General features: G+C 38.3%; 2 protein-coding genes across 5 annotated transcripts; both read left to right on the top strand.

Moving 5' to 3' along the window:
- Positions 1 to 1,799: 1,799 nt before the first annotated feature.
- On the top strand, positions 1,800 to 4,916 carry LOC130733167 (F-box/kelch-repeat protein At3g06240-like). Of its 3 annotated transcripts, XM_057585273.1 has the most exons (4): positions 1,809 to 1,939; positions 2,162 to 3,568; positions 4,106 to 4,254; positions 4,779 to 4,916. In XM_057585273.1, exons 2-3 carry the CDS (start codon positions 2,169 to 2,171, stop codon positions 4,209 to 4,211), a joined length of 1,506 nt encoding a protein of 501 aa, XP_057441256.1. In that variant the 5' UTR covers positions 1,809 to 1,939; positions 2,162 to 2,168; the 3' UTR covers positions 4,212 to 4,254; positions 4,779 to 4,916. The 3 variants fall into 3 exon arrangements, with proteins under 3 accessions (XP_057441255.1, XP_057441256.1, XP_057441254.1); XM_057585272.1 differs by lacking the exon at positions 4,779 to 4,916 and having other exon boundaries at positions 1,800 to 1,935; positions 4,106 to 4,365; XM_057585271.1 differs by lacking the exon at positions 4,779 to 4,916 and having other exon boundaries at positions 1,810 to 1,939; positions 4,106 to 4,365.
- Positions 4,917 to 13,890: 8,974 nt separating this feature from the next.
- Positions 13,891 to 16,663, top strand: LOC130733166 (F-box/kelch-repeat protein At3g23880-like). 2 transcript variants are annotated; one of them, XR_009017396.1, is made up of 3 exons: positions 13,891 to 15,092; positions 15,163 to 15,308; positions 16,325 to 16,663. XR_009017396.1 is itself a non-coding variant. In XM_057585270.1 (2 exons), the coding sequence occupies exon 1, from the start codon at positions 13,936 to 13,938 to the stop codon at positions 15,070 to 15,072; it is 1,137 nt and encodes a 378-aa protein (XP_057441253.1). In that variant the 5' UTR covers positions 13,891 to 13,935; the 3' UTR covers positions 15,073 to 15,092; positions 15,163 to 15,433. The 2 variants fall into 2 exon arrangements, 1 of the variants encoding a protein (XP_057441253.1); XM_057585270.1 differs by lacking the exon at positions 16,325 to 16,663 and having other exon boundaries at positions 15,163 to 15,433.
- Positions 16,664 to 20,159: the final 3,496 nt, after the last annotated feature.

Raw genomic sequence — 20,159 nt, 5'->3', positions numbered from 1 at the left:
GAAATTAGTAACCGTTGTCGGACATGTCGGACAGATAAATTGAAAATGAAAGAAAATTAAATTAGCTTGCTTGAATGCAAGAAAATGTTTGATATTGAATCTTGGAATAAGAATCAACTCTAACGCCCTGCATTCGAGTATGAGTATAATTTTGATGCACCGACGGTGTAAAGTTTTTTTACACTGTCAACCAATCAGATTTCAAGGATGTGACATGTCAATTAATGAAATTAAATAAAAAGAGAAATTTTCTCACATCCTTGAAATCTGATTGGTTGACGGTGTAAAAAAATTTTACGCCGTCGGTGCATCAAACTTTTTCTCTCTTCGAGTTTAATTTTGATGCACCGACGGTGTAAAGTTTTTTTACACCGTCAACCAATCAGATTTCAAGGATGTGACAAGTCAATTAATGAAATTAAATAAAAAGAGAAATTTTCTCACATCCTGGAAATCTGATTGGTTGACGGTGTAAAAAAATTTTACGCCGTCGGTGCATCAAACTTTTTCTCTCTTCGAGTTTAATTTTGATGCACCGACGGTGTAAAGTTTTTTTACACCGTCAACCAATCAGATTTCAAGGATGTGACATGTCAATTAATGAAATTAAATAAAAAGAGAAATTTTCTCACATCCTTGAAATCTGATTGGTTGACGGTGTAAAAAAATTTTACGCCGTCGGTGCATCAAACTTTTTCTCTCTTCGAGTTTAATTTTGATGCACCGACGGTGTAAAGTTTTTTTACACGTCAACCAATCAGATTTCAAGGATGTAACATGTCAATTAATGAAATTAAATAAAAAGAGAAATTTTCTCACATCCTTGAAATCTGATTGGTTGACGGTGTAAAAAAATTTTACGCCGTCGGTGCATCAAACTTTTTCTCTCTTCGAGTTTAATTTTGATGCACCGACGGTGTAAATTTTTTTTACACCGTCAACCAATCAGATTTTAAGGATGTGACATGTCAATTAATGAAATTAAATAAAAAGAGAAATTTTCTCACATCCTTGAAATCTGATTGGTTGACGGTGTAAAAAAATTTTACGCCGTCGGTGCATCAAACTTTTTCTCTCTTCGAGTTTAATTTTGATGCACCGACGGTGTAAAGTTTTTTTACACCGTCAACCAATCAGATTTCAAGGATGTGACATGTCAATTAATGAAATTAAATAAAAAGAGAAATTTTCTCACATCCTTGAAATCTGATTGGTTGACGGTGTAAAAAAATTTTACGCCGTCGGTGCATCAAACTTTTTCTCTCTTCGAGTTTAATTTTGATGCACCGACGGTGTAAAGTTTTTTTACACTGTCAACCAATCAGATTTCAAGGATGTGACATGTCAATTAATGAAATTAAATAAAAAGAGAAATTTTCTCACATCCTTGAAATCTGATTGGTTGACGGTGTAAAAAAATTTTACGCCGTCAGTGCATCAAACTTTTTCTCTCTTCGAGTTTAATTTTGATGCACCGACGGTGTAAAGTTTTTTTACACCCTCAACCAATCAGATTTCAAGGATGTGACATGTCAATTAATGAAATTAAATAAAAAGAGAAATTTTCTCACATCTTTGAAATCTGATTGGTTGACGATGTAAAAAAAATTTACGCCGTCAGTGCATCAAACTTTTTCTCTCTTCGAATTTAATTTTGATGCACCGACGGTGTAAAGTTTTTTTACACTTACCATTCCACCTTCCCCCATTAAAGTTATCAATTTTAGCACCTAACATTTCAACTCCCAACCAGACACATTAAAAGCGTTGTGTCCGAAACGGGGCTTCTCTTCGTCTCCAACTGAGCTTTTACCCAAAACTACTACTATAAAGGTTCTTCTCATTGAGGCTCAAAGTGCAACCATTCACCACCAACACAACAAATTCGTTTTTTCTCTAACAAAGCTTTCACCTTCTGGTGCCAAACTCTTCAAGGTAGGTACTCACTCTTTCATACAAAGCTTATACTGTAACTTTAAATGTTTAACTGAACAATGCATCAAACTAAGTCTAACCCTTTAATTTCTCACATTTTTTTGATATAAATATTTGAATGGAAGGAGGAAAAAGTAACCCTTTTTTGTGGTGTTTGCTTGTTTTCATGTTTCCATTTTGCTGCATGTCATGTTCTTATTTATGATTTTTCCTGATTGCCTCTCAGTTTGGCAATGGAAAGAAAAAGGGGTTCAACTAGCTCTGCTAGTCCTACCAGAAAAGGCAAAAGGGTAGCAGTTGCCAATGAAGTTGATAATGAGCCAGAAAGTCAACAACTTAGGGTTTCTTATGATGATCTTCCATCCCACATCACTGCTGACATTCTGCAAAGACTTCCCTTTAAATCTGTTTGCAAAACTTGGAAAGCTCTGATCATTTGTAAATCTGTTTGCAAAAGTTGGAAAGCTCTGATCACAGGCCCACATTTTGCCAAATTATTGTTTCAGCATGCACCAGCTGGTTTGATGATTTGGGCCAGGGATAGGAAACTGTCAAGAACCTTGTACCTTCTTGAGTGTGATTCTGAAAAGTTGGGAAATGATGATGAGGGCCAATTCTGTTGCTGTGAGGACTCTTGTATCAAACCTGAATGCAACTGTCACTTTAAACTTGAGCATAAACTCAAGCTTCCTCTTCGTGGTGCCGAACTAGATTTCGACAAAAGAGATGAGACCGCTCAAAGGGGCGGACGAAGGATTTATAATTCGCTTCCTAATATTCATCGTGCCAAAATAGATGAGTTTGCTGTGGTGAATTCTTGTAATGGCTTGCTTTGCTTGTCTGATCTGGACAGAAACTATTTTGTAGTTTGCAATCCAGTTACAGGTGAGTTCATAAGACTTCCAGAACCTACCAGAATTTATAAATATGATTTTCGCATTGTAAATGTGGGTTTTGGTTTCCAACCCAGAACTAATGAATATAAGGTGGTAAGAATGTTCAGGGGACACCCCACGTTGCAGGACAATAATAATCTTATTATCGGAGTTGAAATTCACACACTAGGAACATCAACATGGAGGAATGTTGAAGTTGATCATAGGACAGATCCCTTTCTTGAATGTCCTACATGTGTGAGTGGGGCACTTTATTGGATCTGTTATGGTGACGAGACAGAATTGTCCATATTGTGTTTCAACTTTGAAAGCGAGAGTTTCCAATCCTTCCCTTCTCCTGCTGGTTTATGTTTAAATGATGTCACCATGGGAGAATATGGGGGCTCTCTTTACATATGTAACTCATCTTCTACAGGGGGTCACATTGAAATGTGGATTATGAAGAAAAATGGTTTCGAAGAATCATGGACTCTTGTTATCAGTAGTGATATATTGAGCAGGCCTGATGGTAGTTTAGATTTGCCAGTACTAAAACACCCTAAGAATGATGCTGCTATATTGATCTGTCGTTCTGGCGATCGCTTTGTCTACTATGAACCTGAAAAGAATGGATTCAAAATTTTTAAGGTTCGTGGGACTCAATCAACATTTGAGGCTATTCCTCATATTCCCAGTCTTATCTCATTGAAAGATGTTGTGCAAGGAGACAATATTGAGGTGATGTATGCCCACTCAAGGTAAGGATGTTGGTTCTATTACTTTGTTCACTAATTGAATCTAAAGCTACCTTAAAAATTATAACTATGATATTATGCCTCCTAAGATAGATGTTCATGGAAACTTGCGTGAGTTTCCCATATTTCTGCTTTTGTTTTAACTTCCTTTTCTGGCATGTTTGGGAGCTTGGGAAGAGAAACTTGTGTCAATCAATTACTTTTACTATATTAAACTAAATGTGGAACTTTTTATACTTCTTATTTGTAAGTCGTGGATCTTGCAGTTTCTGATAAAAAAAATCCTCGTAGATACAATCTTGCATTGCTAATTACATCTTTTGAACTTTCAATATGCTTTCCTTACTGATGGAGGAGAATATGTACAGTTGCTGTAATTTGGAGCTCTTAGATATTCTTTGGTTGTAAAACAGTTGACATATTATCTTAAAGAGTAAAAGCTGATGTTGGAGCCATATTCTTTTGACTTGCTGATGCTACCTGTATATTTTGCCACTTTTCTGTAGCACTATTCATTAATATTGGTATCATTTTATATAGGCGTGAAGAGTTGAAATTGCAAGAAGAAGAAGATGTTCCTTTCTTGGCTAAAGTGAATGAATTGACAACTTTGTGCTATGAATCCTCTGATGATGATGAAGAATAGGTTGAAGAGTACACCTTCTTACAAGTACTGGCCTTATAACAAGGTTATGCTATATCGCATGTTTTTGTTTTGAATGGTTGTAATATTTGGAATATATTTATCATCTTAGACTACAAAAGATGTTTTTTTAATTTAATCTATGGTTTCATGGGAATGATTATTGCTCAGCCTTTTGATTCTGTTATATGCCCATTACATGCTTTACCATGTTTGCGGTATGTACATTTATTTCCTTATTTGTGTGGGGCTTAAATACTCTAGGGGTCCCTGAAATTGTACCCCGTAACAAAATAAGTCCCTGAAATTTTTTTTTCCGATTCCGGATCCCTGGAATTGCTTTTTTAATCAGAATAAGTCCCTACACATGTTTTTAGCCTATCTGGCATATTTTTTGCTGACTCAACATTTACACGTGGCTTTTTCATTTATTTTAATTACACATGGAATTAAAAAAACTATTTTACTTTATTTTAAATATAAATCCTTTTTTACCTAATTAACCTAACTCTAATTAAACCCACTAACCTAATTAACATAACCCTAAATTCCCAAATCAAAATCTATCAGAACTGAAAGGAAAGAAAGGAAAGTCGAAGAAGGAGAAAGAGAAGCAGAGGTAGAAGGTGAAGGAAGGAAGCGTTAGTGTTCGACGGCGGGAACGGTGGCCACAACGACTTAGGTGAACGACGCGATGACCCAGAACCAAAAGGCATGGAGCGGACACGGTGGCTCGACAACGAGGATGAACAACCAGATGTGCGAATCGACCCAGAACACACGATTCTGTGCTCGATCGTCCAGCTTCTGCACCCCATGCCCAGAGAAAAGTTGTGGTTGTGGCAAACAAGTCATTATGTACAAGTCCAATTCCAAGCTTAATCCTGGAAAGCTTTTTTGGAGATGTCCTGATTGGAAGGTAAATAGGCAGAATTGGTTTCCAAGCTTAAGCTTACAATTTCATCCTATAAATTCCCTTTGTCTACCCCTTTCAATGATCTTTTGGTATGTGTTTCAGGAAAGTAGGACCTGTGGTTTCTTTGAATGGGTCAAAGCTGAAGGTGAAGCTGAAAATGAGGCTGATAATGAGGAATCCTCTAAAGTGAATGTAGAATTGAAGATTGTTGAGGACCTTACTGAGATGATGGACAATAAAATTGGTAAGCTGAGGGAAGAGCTGCAGGGAGACATGAAGGAAATCATGCAGAGTGTGATTGGCAAGATCATGGAAGACAAGAATGAAATGAAAGACAAGAAGATTGCCAAGTTAAAGCTCAAACTGAAAAATGAGGGCTTGAAGAGCAATGTGTTGTTGGTGTTGTTAGTTTTAGGGTGTGCTGTAGTTTTGGCAAAGTATTTCTAGGTTTGGTGATGTTGTGTAATGAACTTGAATGCAATGTCCCTTGTGTAATGAATGTAGCCATGAATGTAATGCAATCGTTTTTCAATAGCTCCTTATGTAATGAATGCTATGTTCACTTAATGAAATGAATCAAAAATGGTTGTTGGCTCCATTACTCTCTTTTGTTCCATTCAAAAGCTTTGCTCTGTTAATTTAAGACATCAGTAGTATAAATAAAGGCAAAGGGAGCCATAAACAGATCCACCACTTGTAGTACACATAAACAACAATTTAAGAGCACAAGCTTCATGCAATACTTCCAGACTTTAACATTAAGAAACATAATTCAAGTCAAGGGTACATAGAAGACAGCAAGTACCAACAACAATACAAAACAAAATGATTGTCATTAGGGCCATGCCCATTACAAAATGATATTAAGTGGTCCCCCATTAACTAAAGTAAACACTAGTCCCCACTAATACTATTACAAAAAGATAGTGGTGGTCCTGTTGTCCCATGTGCCAGATTCCCTTCTTACTTCTTTGACATCCTCCCTTTATTTCCCTGTCCTTCACTGCCAACAACTTTGGCTTTTCCTCTTCTAATTGTAGATCTAGTTGCAGCATCTTTGAAGTCATTTAGAACCCAATGGCCAATCTCATTGTCACGACCTCTCTTTCTTCCTCCTAGGCCAGACTTAGCAGCTGATCTTGTAGTGGGCTGTGATGTAGCTTTTGGTGGCTGTTGTGGTTTTGGTGGAGGTGGCTGGGAAGAAGGTCTTGTTGGATGTGGTGGTTTTCCAGCAAGTTTTGTAGGTGGCTGGGAAGAAGGTTTTGGTGGTTGTTGTGGTGTTACAGCAGCTCTTGGAGGTGGCTGTGAAGAAGGTCTTGGTGCCTGTGGAGGTTTTGCAGAAACTGTTGGTGGTGGCTGTGAAGATGGTTTTGGTTTTGGTAGTGGTTTAGAGGTAGGTTTTGGGGGTGCTTTGTATTTTGGCTTTGGGTTTGAAGAAGTTGCTTTTGCAGCAGCTTTTGGTGGTGGTTTAGAGGTAGTTTTTGGGGGTGCTTTGTCTTTTGCCTTTGCAGCAGTGACTTCATCATTTGTTCCAGCTCCAGCTTCAAGGCTTGTTCCATCAATATTAATACCAAACACCTGCAAAAAGAGTAATGAGGTTAGTTAATGCAATTTGTGAATTGATTCAAAAATGCAAGTGTATGTATTTTACCTGTGATAGGTTATCTGTTTCAGTTCCATTATCCTCATCAATGTTCTCAGAGATTGGTGGTGGTGGGGGTGGTGGCAGATGACACTTTCTCTGATTGTGCCCTTTCTGGTGGCATCTACCACATGTGTATCCTGATCCTCCTCTAGGTTGTTTTGTAGGGTGTGGTTGTTCATCAGGCTCCCTCCTCCTCAACTTTTTAGGCCTACCAGACCCTCTTTTGAATTCAGGAGGCAGAATTGGATCCTCACATATCTTTGGCCACATTTTCTCACCATTAATAGGTGATATCACATTCCCATAGCATGCATTATATGATTCCCTGAGATAATAACTATGGACATAATCCTCAGGCTGCCCACCAGCATCACAAATACAAGCCACCGCATGCCGACAAGGAATCCCAACCAATTCCCAGAAATTGCATGTACATGTTTGTTTACTAACATCAACAACAAACTTTTGGATTTCATAAATACAATGCTCAACTTCATACACCCCCTTACCAACTTTAAAAGGCTGCCAATTCCCAGAATGGTCAATCTCTCTATTCAACCTTTTCCTAGGTTTGGGCATAACATTCCCTTTCCAATTTTTGCTTTTTTCATTCAAGCTTGCAAACCTAGTCATCAAATACTTTCTGATCCACTCCATCATGGTGATGATGGGTTTATCCCTAGCCACTAGAATAGTACTGTTGAAGGCCTCAGCTAAGTTATTCATTGTCACATCACACTTAGAGTAAGGAGAGAATGCATGCTTACACCAATATTTAGTGGGGATTGCATGAAGCCAGTTGTATGCAGCTTCATCCATCTCTTTGATCTCTTCCATCTTCTCTTCCCAAAGTGCCTTGTATGTTGCCTTTGAAGCCCACATAAGCAAATCCCTTATCTCAGTACCCCCACCAAACTTCTTCTTAAAGTTGCTGTATATATGTCTCACACAAAATCGATGCTCCACTCCTGGGAGCTCCTCATCAAATACTTGTAACAAGCCCTAGACAAAAATAAAGACATAGGTCAGATGATTAAACAAGTTTATTAGATAAGAGAAAACAATAGAAATTTACCTTTTGTTTGTCACTTATAAAAACCCATCTTCTATCACCAATGTCCCTAAGCAGCTTGTGCAAAAACCACCTCCAGGACTCCTTACATTCAGACTCTACCACTGCAAATGCCAGTGGGAAGTACTGGTCATTTGGGTCCCTCCCCACAGCTATCAGGAGAATTCCACCATACTTTGTTTTTAGATGACAACCATCAACCCCAATGAAGGGTCTACAAGCAGTGGTAAATGCAGTTTTACAGCCCTCCAAACACATATAAAAAAACCCAAATCTGGGCTCAAGTGTCACTGGAACATATTTCAGCACAATGGAAGCAGTATTTTTTGGATTGACCCTCATTAACTCAGCAGCATAGGACCTCAGCATTGTGTATTGTCTTACTGCATCCCCCTCAACTCTTTCCTTAGCTATTCTCCTTCCATTCCAAGCAGTTCCCCAAGTAACACCAATAGAGTGTGTGGTCCTCATGTCATTAATGACATCCTTCACTGCAATTTCTCCACCAGCATTTTTCACCCTGTCTTGTATAGCTTCTGCAATGAACTTAGAGCCTGCATTCTTGTTATTAAAGACTCTTCCACAAGTATGGGTTGAAACCAGTGTCTTTATCCTATAAGTTGAAACCCCTCTAATCTTGGCACAGTAGACAAGAAACCCACAGTCTTCTTGTTTGCATTTAAACCTCACTCTCTCCTTATCATTCTTCTTGAACATAACTTCCTTCCCATTCAACACTGAGTGTTTTAGGATAGCTTCCTTGAACTCTGTGGTGGTAGCAAATTCCATCCCCAACTTGAACACATAGTCTTTGGTCAAATCTTCCTTCCTGAACCTTACATACCTCATGACCTTCCTCCCATTATCTTCTTCACCACTTGAGGGGTCACTAAGCAAATCATCACTGTAATACTCATTCTCCATATTATGCTCATCTCCTTTCTCATTCTCACCTTCAGCCAATGCCAACACCCTCTCTATGTTCCTCCTTGAAGGCAGTTTTTCTCTTCTTCCAGTTTCAACATTAGCATTAGTGTTTGTGTTTGGCTCATCCAAATCTTCAAATCCATCATTGGGTAAGTCCTTACATCTCTCAGTTTCACTATCTGAGATGTCAGATGCACTAGGGCTAGGACTGGACCATGAAATCCCAGAGTCAGATTCATATATGGAACAACTATCATCTTCCATTACTTGTTTGCCTTTATTAATTGAATCCTCCCTCTGCCTCAGCTGGTGTCCCTCTTCATTCATCACAGAAGCAGGTTTTTCCACTGGCATTTCAACATTCATAGCAGCAACAGGTTCTTCTTCCACTGGCATTTCAACATTCACAGCAGCAGCAGGTTCTTCTTCCACTGGAAACTCCACTGTATGTTCAAGGTAGACATCCACCTGCCTTACCCCAGACTGAACATACCTTGCAATTTCCATAGCATCCTTGTCCAGGCATATTTGCTTCAGGTCAAGATCAAAGCATTCTTCTCGCCTTTTCCACCAAAGCTTATAGTGATCATCAGGATAACCAAGAAAACCCCGCACAAGGTCTCTGACACAAAAGAACGAAAACAGATCCAACTCCACTCTAGGTACTTCACATATCTGACCTCCAACATACTTCATCGGTGTGTCGGAAAATCGACCCTTGTGGTGGAAATGTATGTTGAAATACACTTGTTCCATTCCTGAAATAGCAACAAGAGCAGCTCACTATACAAAATGAAACAAGAGCAGCTCACTATACATAATGAAACAAGAGCAGCTCACTAAACAGAATGCACAACCATAGCAGCAACAACAAGTCGATATGTAACCTAACTTTTAACAGCAGCTCAAATTGTTCGAATACCGTGAATGACATACCTTGAACTTTCGATGGTTACAGTCAAAGCTTCGCTTGTCTTCACTCGCAGAAGGTTCAGGATCAGTCGTTCCTCTTCACTCTGACTCCCTCGTGTTCGTCGTTCCTTTTCACTCTGGCTCCCTCGTGTTCGTCGTCGCTCTCCCTCTTTCCTCGAATTCTGGATGATTTTGGTTTGGGAATTTAGGGATTTTGGTTTCGTTTGGGAATTTTGGTTAGTGGTTTTAATTTAGGGATTTTGGGAATTAGGTTTAATTAGATTTAGGTTAATTAGGCAGATAGGTTAATTAGATTTAAATTTAATTTATTATTTTAATTTTAATTCCATGTGTAATTAAAATAAATGAAAAAGCCACGTGTAAATGTTGAGTCAGCAAAAAATATGCCAGATAGGCTAAAAACATGTGTAGGGACTTATTCTGATTAAAAAAACAATTCCAGGGATCCGGAATCGGAAAAAAAAATTTCAGGGACTTTTTTTGTTACGGGGTACAATTTCAGGGACCCCTAGAGTATTTAAGCCTTTGTGTGGAATCTGGTAAAATTTAAGCAGAAAATCACAAACTCTAGCATCTGCTTTGCATAAATTACTCACAAATATGGGCATATCCATCTAAGAATAAAAGGATGGAATTGAACCCTTTACTAGTATTGTTCATAAGTTATATTAATTGTTTGAATTTAGACACATTATGGCGTGAACTTTGGTGCATACCAAAGAAGGATAATAGAGTAGAGAGTTTGATGAAATGAAACATGTAAGTGAGAAGCTAGGATTAGTTACAATGTCAATGGCCATGGATCAAGCCATAGTTACATCTGATATCTGAAACAAGCCATCTCTTGATCATTTAAACAAAAGCAAATGTGCTTGTAAGTTGTAAGTGATCACGAAACCTATCGAATTCTTTGTGGAAGTTCAGAATCAAATTCAGAACAAAGAAAGCAAAGCCAAAAGTCATTCTAAATGTGACTTACTGAAGTGTCTTTTAAATAAGGATGTTGGAGAGTGACATGATTTTCGTATGAGATAAATGCAGATTAAAAACATTTAATGCGCGCACACGAAAATCCTTTATGAAGATTAAGGGATCAAATCAAACAACTGCTATAGCTAAGAAATTCAACCAAAGTTCTGATGTTAGTTTTTCTTAATTTTCAGTGCCTTTTCGATACTTGTAAGTTGTAGCTAATATGATATTGATCATGTTAAGTACTTCATTTCAATGAGCGTTTTTGTTTTCTTGTGAATTTCCTCCTATTTTTCTTTCTTCCTATTGTTTTTGGTCCATTTCACTGATCATTTTCTTTTATGGTCTATAACTGCGACAACCACCACCTAATGCAGCCACATAGTTAGGTCATACGTGGTTATAGTACACTAACAAGAGAACTAGAGAAGAAGTAACTACATCATCCTCTAGCACTAAGAGAGTTAGCTAAACATAATGAATGAGATAGAAAAGGATAAACCAAAGGGGATAAAGGAAAGAATGGTCTTCCAAAGAGGATTCCTCCACTTCTCTAACTTAAAAGCTCTGCTTCATACCCAAAATGTATGCCTAATTTAGCCTATAACAACAAGAATCTTAACATTCTGATACTCTCATCTAGCAGAAGCATGAATATTACGATTCTCTTAGCTTGTTACAATCAAATCGCATATGTATAAACAAAACACTACAAGAGAGACAACACATCAAAATAAGTCATTTCATGCACACCGAGTTCTAGGGAGGATAAAATAAGGAAGCTTGTGAAATTAGCAAGCCACCCAAAATTTCATCATTAAAATTCATCATGAAGTCAACTTGCATAAAGACTGAGCATAGCAAGCCACCCAAAATTTCAAAACCACAGAATTAGGAAATTAGACTCCAAATCCAATCAGAAAAGCTGGGCCAAACAAGAAAAAATGCAATCACCAACTATGCAACATGACAAAGTTCCCAGTTCATGTCAAACAACCCAAATGATGCTAAAAATTGCATCATTTAGTGGCATTTTTACATGGCTCCCACTAATCCAATGCCACTAAATACAACTTTTTTATAGTACACCAAGTGCATCGCACGTGTTATGACACCAGCAAATATATGATTTCATTACCTTTCAAAAAAGAAATCATTCCATGGGGGATTGATGATGGTGGATCATTCTAGAATATTTCTCTTGCATAATTTAAACTTTGGGGATAAACGTAGATTTATAGAAAATGTCTTTTTTTTTTCTTCTAAAAATACATAAAAGGATCTTGCGAGAGGTAAGACAAACTTTTGGGATTTAGCTCTCTCACTCACTTTAGAAGGTAAAGTAAGTGATCATATCATTAATAATAATGGTTACCTAATTTAAAAAAAAAACTTAATCAATGATGTAATGACTTGTTTTACCTCAATCACATTATGAATTATTTCATAAAAGAAGGTACTAAATTGTTTGTAATGTATATTGCATGATACAATATTTCAATCTAACTATACAATAAGATGCATTTATAGTAAAAGAGTTGAGAGGGGAAGCTTCAGAGATCAATCATTGGAGAATATAATTTATCTTTTCAATGTACCAAAAAAATAACAAGAGTGTTTGTGGGATGGGTTGGGACGAGCTGCGTTTTTCTTTTTTCTTTCAACGACCCTAAATATTAACCGAGTCAAATTTTTTTTAACTCAAACTCGTCCACAAATGCGAAGAAATCTAATGATGCGTGAGTTGAATGGACTTAAGCCAGGATGGATCAATGCACCACACAAAGTCCTGTACACCCTATATGGAGTAATTTTTTTTGGTTCATCAAAAAGATAAATTACACCCGCCATAGATTGATTCTTGGACATCTCCCACCTAACCTACATATCTCCTATCTCTTACCACTTGAGTTTTAATTTGGGGACCTATTTGGAGTTGAAATTGTGATTTATTTTAATACTTAATAATTTATATTATTTTATTATATTTACTACTTCTTTTAAAATGAAATAAGATCTAAGTAAAAAACCAATCCAAATCTTCAAACAGATATAGGACTGAAATTAGAATTTTGAATTTTCAAAGGATATAGAGTAAAATACACTCACCCCCCTCAAGGTTTGCAAGAATGACACTCCACCCCATTGTTTTTTAAAATCTACACTCCACCCCATTTTTTATAAAGGCAAAATTTAGTGACGAAAACAAATTTGTCACTAATAAAAAATAATTACTAATTAGTTAAAATTTAAATAAATTAAATGCATATACACTATCATACATCAATTTATGAAAATAATTTTACTGAATTAAATTTAAAAAAAACCATTCACTCTGCCTGTTAAGTCCACGTCTCATCTATCTCCAAATCGTATTTCTCACCACAAACGGTCACCACCAAACCTTTGCTCCCTTTAACACGACGACAACCATCCCAGAATGTGAAACCCCATGGCACCACCATGCCTCAAATTTTTGTTGCGACTTGAACCCCAGAATGTGAATCGCACATCCCCAAAGCCACTTGTTCAACTACTTGTGGGGAACACTCAAAGTTTTGTGTTGCTTTTTGGAACGGGAGGCCGCAGTGGGGAATTTTCCGCAATGGGCGAAAGCCTGACGGAACAATGCCGCGTGGAGGTAGAAGGCCTACCGGTCGTGAACTTCTTTTCCAGGAGAAGAAGCAATGACGGTATCCGGGGAATAAGCATCGGCTAACTCTGTACCAGCAGCCGCGGTAAGACAGAGGATGCAAGCGTTATCCGGATACAATCCAATTTTAAAAATTGGAGTTATAAATAGATTATTTTGATTAAAATTGAATTATTACCAAATATGAAAACACAAGCATGTTTCACTATGTTCGAGATATGGTTTGTCAACCGGTCATGTGTGCTATTGCAGAATTTGCATTGTGAATTTACGGAGGAAGAACGCGATTGAGAGAATGATAACGACTGTGATGTTTTCATTTTTATATTTATTGGATTATATTGAACATATTTTTTGAAATTATTGATTAACAATTTAAATAATAACTAATTATTAATGAAGAATATTTTTCGTCACTAAATTTGCCTCTATATAAAATGGGGTGGGGTGTAGATTTTAGATAAGAATGAGGTGGAGTGTTATTCTAACAAAACTTGAGGGGGGTGAGTGTACTTTACTCAAGGATATATTTATGAGGGTATAACTCTAGTATATAAACTCTTCCTCACTCCCCTGCCGTAATCAAAACCGAGAGCTCTTCATTCCAGTATGTGTTCGAAACCACCGGCGGCCGTTCTGTCACGGCAGCCGTCGCCGACGATCTTACCAGACGAAGTCCTCGGCGAGATCTTCGTGAAGCTTCCGGTGAAAATCCTGCTACAATTGAAGTGCGTTTGCAAATCATGGAAAACCCTAATCTCCGATCCCCAATTCGCCAGGTACCAATACCAATCCCACAGATCAATCATGGCCAACGAGCGATTGGCCTTCTTCGTCGACGGTAACCCGAGCCGAGTCGTAACGTGTTCTGTGCAATCACTGATCGAAACCCCATCAATCCCTGCTGAAACCGTTGAATTCACCATGAGATTGGAGCGCGGTTACGAGATTATAGGTTCTTGCAATGGGTTGTTGTGTTTGTTTGATAACAGTTGTTGTTTCAGATTGTGGAACCCTTGTACCAGAGCGAAATCGGAGAAGTCGCCGGAGGCGCAGGGTTTGCGTGGTGAGATGATGAGACAATGTGGGTTTGGGTATGATAAGGTGAATGACAAGTACAAGGTGATGACATTGGTTAATGTCGAGGTTCGTGTGAAGAAGAAGGGTTTACAGGTTAAAACTGTGGCTAAGGTTTATACCTTTGGTGAAAATTCGTGGACAATGATTCCTGGGGATCTCCAGTGCGTTCCCGATTCGTGGAATAAATTTGGGCAATTTGCGAGTGGTAATCTGCATTGGCTGACTACGACGGTGATCGATCAGGGTAAAGTGGTTCTTTCCATGGATGTGGAGAATGAGACTTGTGGTCAATTGTTGCTACCTCCTCATTTGAGCGCTCGTGATGACGTGAGCCTGCATGGCTCCGGTGACGGTCTTTATGTGTGTCAATTTTTCCAAACTCATTGGGATTTGTGGTTGATGAAAGAATATGGAGTTCAGGAGTCTTGGACTAAATTTATGACGATGCCTCGCGAGGAATCCCCTTTTACTAGTTGTGCTCTTCTTTTTTTTCCCTTTTGCATTTTGGAAAATGGTATTGTTCTTGTGAGAACTACATGTTCCCATTCCCATCTAGTTATTCGGTATGACTCAAATGATGGCTCATTTAGTCATTGTATGATTTTGCGAGATCAACACGGGAAGAATGCTCGGGTTTATCACGAGAGTCTAGTACCACCACCATGATCAATTAGGCTGGGTTAGAGGTATGAGCTTCACCTTGCTTGAGGTTTTTTGGGTAAAGTGAAAAGTTTAAATTGGTATAATTCTATACAGGTGTGCAAAGTTTAAAGTGCAAGAAGAAAATGAAGTTACTTTCCTGGCTAAAGTGAATGAAGGGACAGATTTGCACTCTATATTCTCTGATGATAATGAAGAATAGGTTGAGTACACCTCCTAACAAGTAATTGTCATATAACAAGGTTATGCTCTATCGTATGTTTTGGTTTTCTATTTCACTGGTTGTAATTTTTGGAATATATATCATCTTAGACTTCAAGAAGTATTTCTTTAATCTATGGTTTCATGGGAATAATCATTGCTCAGCCTTTTCATTTTGTTTTCTGATGTCCTTTACATGCCCTTTACTATGTTTGCCCTTATCCACATTGATTTCCTTGAAATGGTTTCTATTTCTCTACTTATTTAATTAATGTAATGGACCATCTTGAGTGTGGAATTTGTTATGGATTGCTATAGGCAAAAGCCAGTGATGGGTTGGATGATAAATTTTCTATTAGATAAGCTCATATGTTGCAGTCATGGTACTAGGTAAAGAAACAGGACATTTGTCAAAATAACAATATTTCCAGTAATTAGATTGACTGACAAAATCAAGACAGCATAAAGACAAATGAACAATTAAATACAATTAAATTTCACTTGGAAAAAGAATCACATAAATCTTCCCATACTTGATGACTAAGTTGTAATGAGTTCTTATCAGTTATCACTGTTTTTGTACATGTAACCTTAGTGAATGAATCACATCGAAAATATGCAGCAAGTAGTGTGTTACTCGTCAGGTTTGGTTTGTTATATTGTTCTGATGCCAACAAGCACTTTTAGAACTTAGTAGGATTATAAAGTTTGAATAGAGTTCTTTGATGAAGTGAAACATGTCAGTGAGAAGAGAGGATTAATTACAATGTCAATGGCCGTAGTTACAGTTCATGTGTGAAACAAGAAGAAAGGAATAATGAAGTAAAAATCGAGAAACATAAAGCCACATCTCTCAGTAGTTTTGATTCTCTTGATCATTTAAACAAAGCATATTTGCTTGATAAGGAAACCTATCTAATTCTTTGAGCAAGTTCACAATCAAAGCCAAAACAAAGAAAGTAAAGCACAAAGCCAGATTCTACTTGAGACTTCTGAAGAGTGCCATTTAACTAAGCGCATAGCAAAGAGACTGATTTTCATATACGGATAATTGCAGGGGATGTGGCATTTTAATGCACATGAATATCCTTTATGAAGATGAATGGAACGAAACAGAGATCGGATCAAACAACTGCCATAGTTAGGAAATTCAACCATAGTGCTGATTTTGGTTTTTCTTAATTTTCAGTGTCTTTTTAATCCTTGTAAGATATATGGCCTTGTGCTGCATGACTGGAGTAAACTGTCTTTATGTGTGTCAAATATCTTATAAAACTCATTAGGTTATGTGGCTGAGGAAAGAGTATTGGGTTCGGGAGTCTTGGACTAAATAGTAAATACACGATGATCCCTCACTTGAATTTCCATATTACTAAGATGCGTTCATTATTTTAGTCCCTTGTGCATTTTGGAAAATGGTGTTGGCTCTTTTGAGAACTACATGTTCCCGTTCCATTTAGCTCTTCTGTATGACTCAAATTAGGCTGGATAAGAGATGAGTTTCACCTTGTTTGATGTTTTCCAGAGGGCATGGAGTGTCTCCAGTGACATAACTGACCAAATTGTTAGCTTTGAGAAGATGTAAAATTTGTGTTTACCGGGTTGAATTATTTGTTAGCATTAAGTTTGATAGGTAGCTTGGAGTCAAGGTTGAGTTCAAGAAGTGAGCCATTCTGTATCTGTGTTTGAATTGGCTAGGATGAAGGCGTGGGAATGGTTGAGAGCCAAGAAAATAGATTTTGCTCATGCAATTTCTGAGTGGTGTATGGAACCCTTGATTTGTCTCACTGATATGTATTTTTTTTTAAATAAGACAAGTTTATATATATATATATATATATATATATATATATATATATATATATATATATATATATATATATATATATAACACAAGATGTGCTAGTAGGTTTACAGATGTGTAATGAAAATTTTTTAAATGGAGAAAATAATTGTTTTTTAAATTTCCTAGTGCCGGTAGAGTATATTTTAAAATAAGAGAAAGGGGATGTAATATCAATATGTGTCAAAGGGAAAGGGAAAGATGTGTATTTTACTCTATTATATATTGAGATGCGTTTAGATTTTGAGTTGAGATTTAGAATAAACCAAGTTAGGGTAGCTAAGGAGTGTACTCGACTCATGCGTAATTTTTTCTGGGGTGGTTCGGATGTGGAAAGCAAAATTGCTTGGGTGAAATGGTCCGACATATGCAAATCTAAAGAGCTTGGAGACCTTGGGATAAAGGACTTATCTGCCTTCAATAAGGCTCTTATTGGCAAGTGGAAATGGTGTTTTCTGAATGAATCAAATAGCTTTTGGTGCAAGGTGATTAAATCTCAATCTGATTGTGGTAATTGTTTGTCCCCTTGGTGGAGGGATGTCTCTTTGTGCTCGGATGGTAACTGGTTCAATTGGGTATTAAGAAGTCTCTTGGGGAAGGTGATGCGATTAGCTTCTGGCTTGAGGACTGGCCTGGGTCGAGACACTTGGAGGGGTGATTCCATAGGCTGTATAATTTATCTCCAAACAAGTATGCTATCATTAAGGAGCTGGGGGAGTGGCGGACTGGTGTTTGGCATTGGAACTTTAAATGGAGGAGGGGGTTGAGAGGGAGAGAGGAACTGTGGCTGCATAATCTGTTGAGTGTTATTACTAATGGTAGCCTTCGGGAAGGGAGGCCGAATAGATGGTTATGGGGGCCACGAGAGGGGGGAGTTTACACAGTTTATGCTTCGGTGGATTCTGACATTGATTTTCAGTCAATCTGGCATGGCTTTGCTCCCACAGAGGTGAAAGCCTTTGTTTGGCGCATGCTGCTTAACCGGATTCCGACTAAAGTGAATTTAAGGAGGCGTCGTGTCATCCCTGCGGATGTGGATTCTCTATGTCCCTTCTGTAATCTCGTTGAAGAATGCAGGGATCACCTGTTCTTCTCATGTTCGTGTTCTTTGAATGTTTGGAATGCTATTTATAGATGGTTCGGGTTTGCAACTTCCTTGCCTTCTTCAACTAAATCCGATGTTGGCCAATGTTCTTTCATTGGCAAAAACAGAGTTTAGAGGTTAGCGGAGTTGACTATGTGGATGGATTCATGCTGGTCTTTGTGGCTCATTCAGAACAGTGTCATTTTTAAGGATGGAGCGTTGGATGGTGGTCTTGCTTTGGAACTAATCCAGGTGGCATGGGATCAAAGCGGAAGTGAGGGGATTCCATTACTCTTTGTTTGAATGGAAATCAAACCCGATTGCGTGCTTTCCCTCTCTTTGACACTGTTCGATGGGAAGGGGGGAAGATGATTGAAATTTAGTTGATGGCCCTGGTATCCTTTCTATCTGCTCACTGTGCGCTTGGGTTGGAGTTATTTTGGCTGTTTATTGTCGTCCTCTGTTTTACTTTGTTGGAGCTGGTTGTGGGTGATTTTGTTCTATTGGGGTGGTAGACTTTGTCGGTTGTTAGGTAAAGTTGCCAGATTTTGTGGCTTTGATGGTTCTTTTTGTTTTTAAGAATTAGTCCTGCAAACTTGTCTGTGTTATGTTTATGCAGATGGTTTCCAAACAATTATGTTTTTTCTTCTCTTCCTCTTTTGTATTTGGGTTTAGCACCTCTTGTGCTAATTTTGAATATAATTCTTTAGCTTATGAAAAGAATAGGTATTATTCTTTTTGACAGTCAACTACTCATTCATTAATCAGGAATAAAAGATGGTACATCAGACAATAATGCCGAAACTGATTCTGGAGGGTATTCCTCAAGCCACAGACGGCAATGGGAATTAAACGACATCTTAGCAAGAAGATCCGCAACAGAATTGCAATGTCGCTTAACATGAAGTAGACTACAAGAATTAAAACTAGGCTCGAAACTCAAACAATCCTGCACTAGAGAAGAGAGGTAGGAAGGGCTATCCAACCGTGCTTTCCAAGTTTGATAGAGTAATAAAAAATCAGTTTCCAATACCACATTCCTGAAACCCAACTCAAGAGCAAGGCCACATGCCCATCTGTATTAAAGTGCCTCCGCCAACAAAGGAGTGGCTTATGCCTCACTAACCGTTGTAGCCGCAGCCAACATAGCCAAAACCAGAGCCCTGTAGGTGCCTTACGAATGCATCGAAATTGATCTTAGGTCCCTTCTCGCGGCAATCGCCATCCCAATACTCTGGAATGCTCCGGCTCACTGTCACGTGAAGCTTCAAGTAGCATCATAGCCTCTGTCCCATACAACTCGGATCCTTCTTCACACAGCATCAAGTTCCGATAAGCCTCTTCCACCACCACATTCGTGGGCAACAGTATAGAGCTGAATACTTGTTTATTTCGACGATTCCAAATCGCCCAGGCCATTGCAAAAACCACGTTCAGCAGCTCATCCTCTCCTACCTCCAGCCAAGAATTGATCCAGTCGAAGAAATGGATTGGCGTTTCAAGAATCCGAAAACTCAAAGGGATAGGTAACCACACACGACGAGCCAACAGGCAGGTCATGAGCATGTGTGTCACTGTTTCTGGCTTTAGATTGCACATAGGACAGAGAACATCTACACTTACCCCACGACGAACCAGACTTGATCGAACCGACAAGATATCTTGGCAAGCTCTCCAAACAAGGTTCTTACACTTCGGGAGAGCGCGAACCTTCCAAATACCTCTCCAATGAATGGCAGGTGCAGTTGAAGACGATGGTTGTGACCTCATGTGCCTATCACTCAACCAATTATAGCCAGACTTTACCGCATAATCTCTTGTAGACGTAAATGGCCACATCAAAGCATCCCTGGGTCTTCTCATTGAGATAGGAATCTGCAAAATATGTGCAGTGATAGTCGGAGGGAAAATAAAAAAGACGCGATCTCTATCACATGTATTGTCCTCCTTTATGAGATCTCGCAC

The sequence above is a fragment of the Lotus japonicus genome, chromosome 1 (genome assembly GCF_012489685.1).
Source record: "Lotus japonicus ecotype B-129 chromosome 1, LjGifu_v1.2".
In the NCBI taxonomy this organism is placed as follows: domain Eukaryota; kingdom Viridiplantae; phylum Streptophyta; class Magnoliopsida; order Fabales; family Fabaceae; genus Lotus; species Lotus japonicus.
Note: the sequence above shows the minus strand (reverse complement) of the source record. Positions and strands in the feature narration are given on the sequence as shown.

Excerpts from the sequence above, each read along its gene's own strand:
- LOC130733166 (XM_057585270.1), top strand. The coding sequence starts at position 13,936 with ATGTGTTCGAAACCACCGGCGGCCGTTCTGTCACGGCAGCCGTCGCCG.
- LOC130733167 (XM_057585273.1), top strand. The coding sequence starts at position 2,169 with ATGGAAAGAAAAAGGGGTTCAACTAGCTCTGCTAGTCCTACCAGAAAA. Across the intron at positions 3,569-4,105 it reads GTGATGTATGCCCACTCAAG|GCGTGAAGAGTTGAAATTGC; the intron begins GTAAGGATGTTG and ends CATTTTATATAG.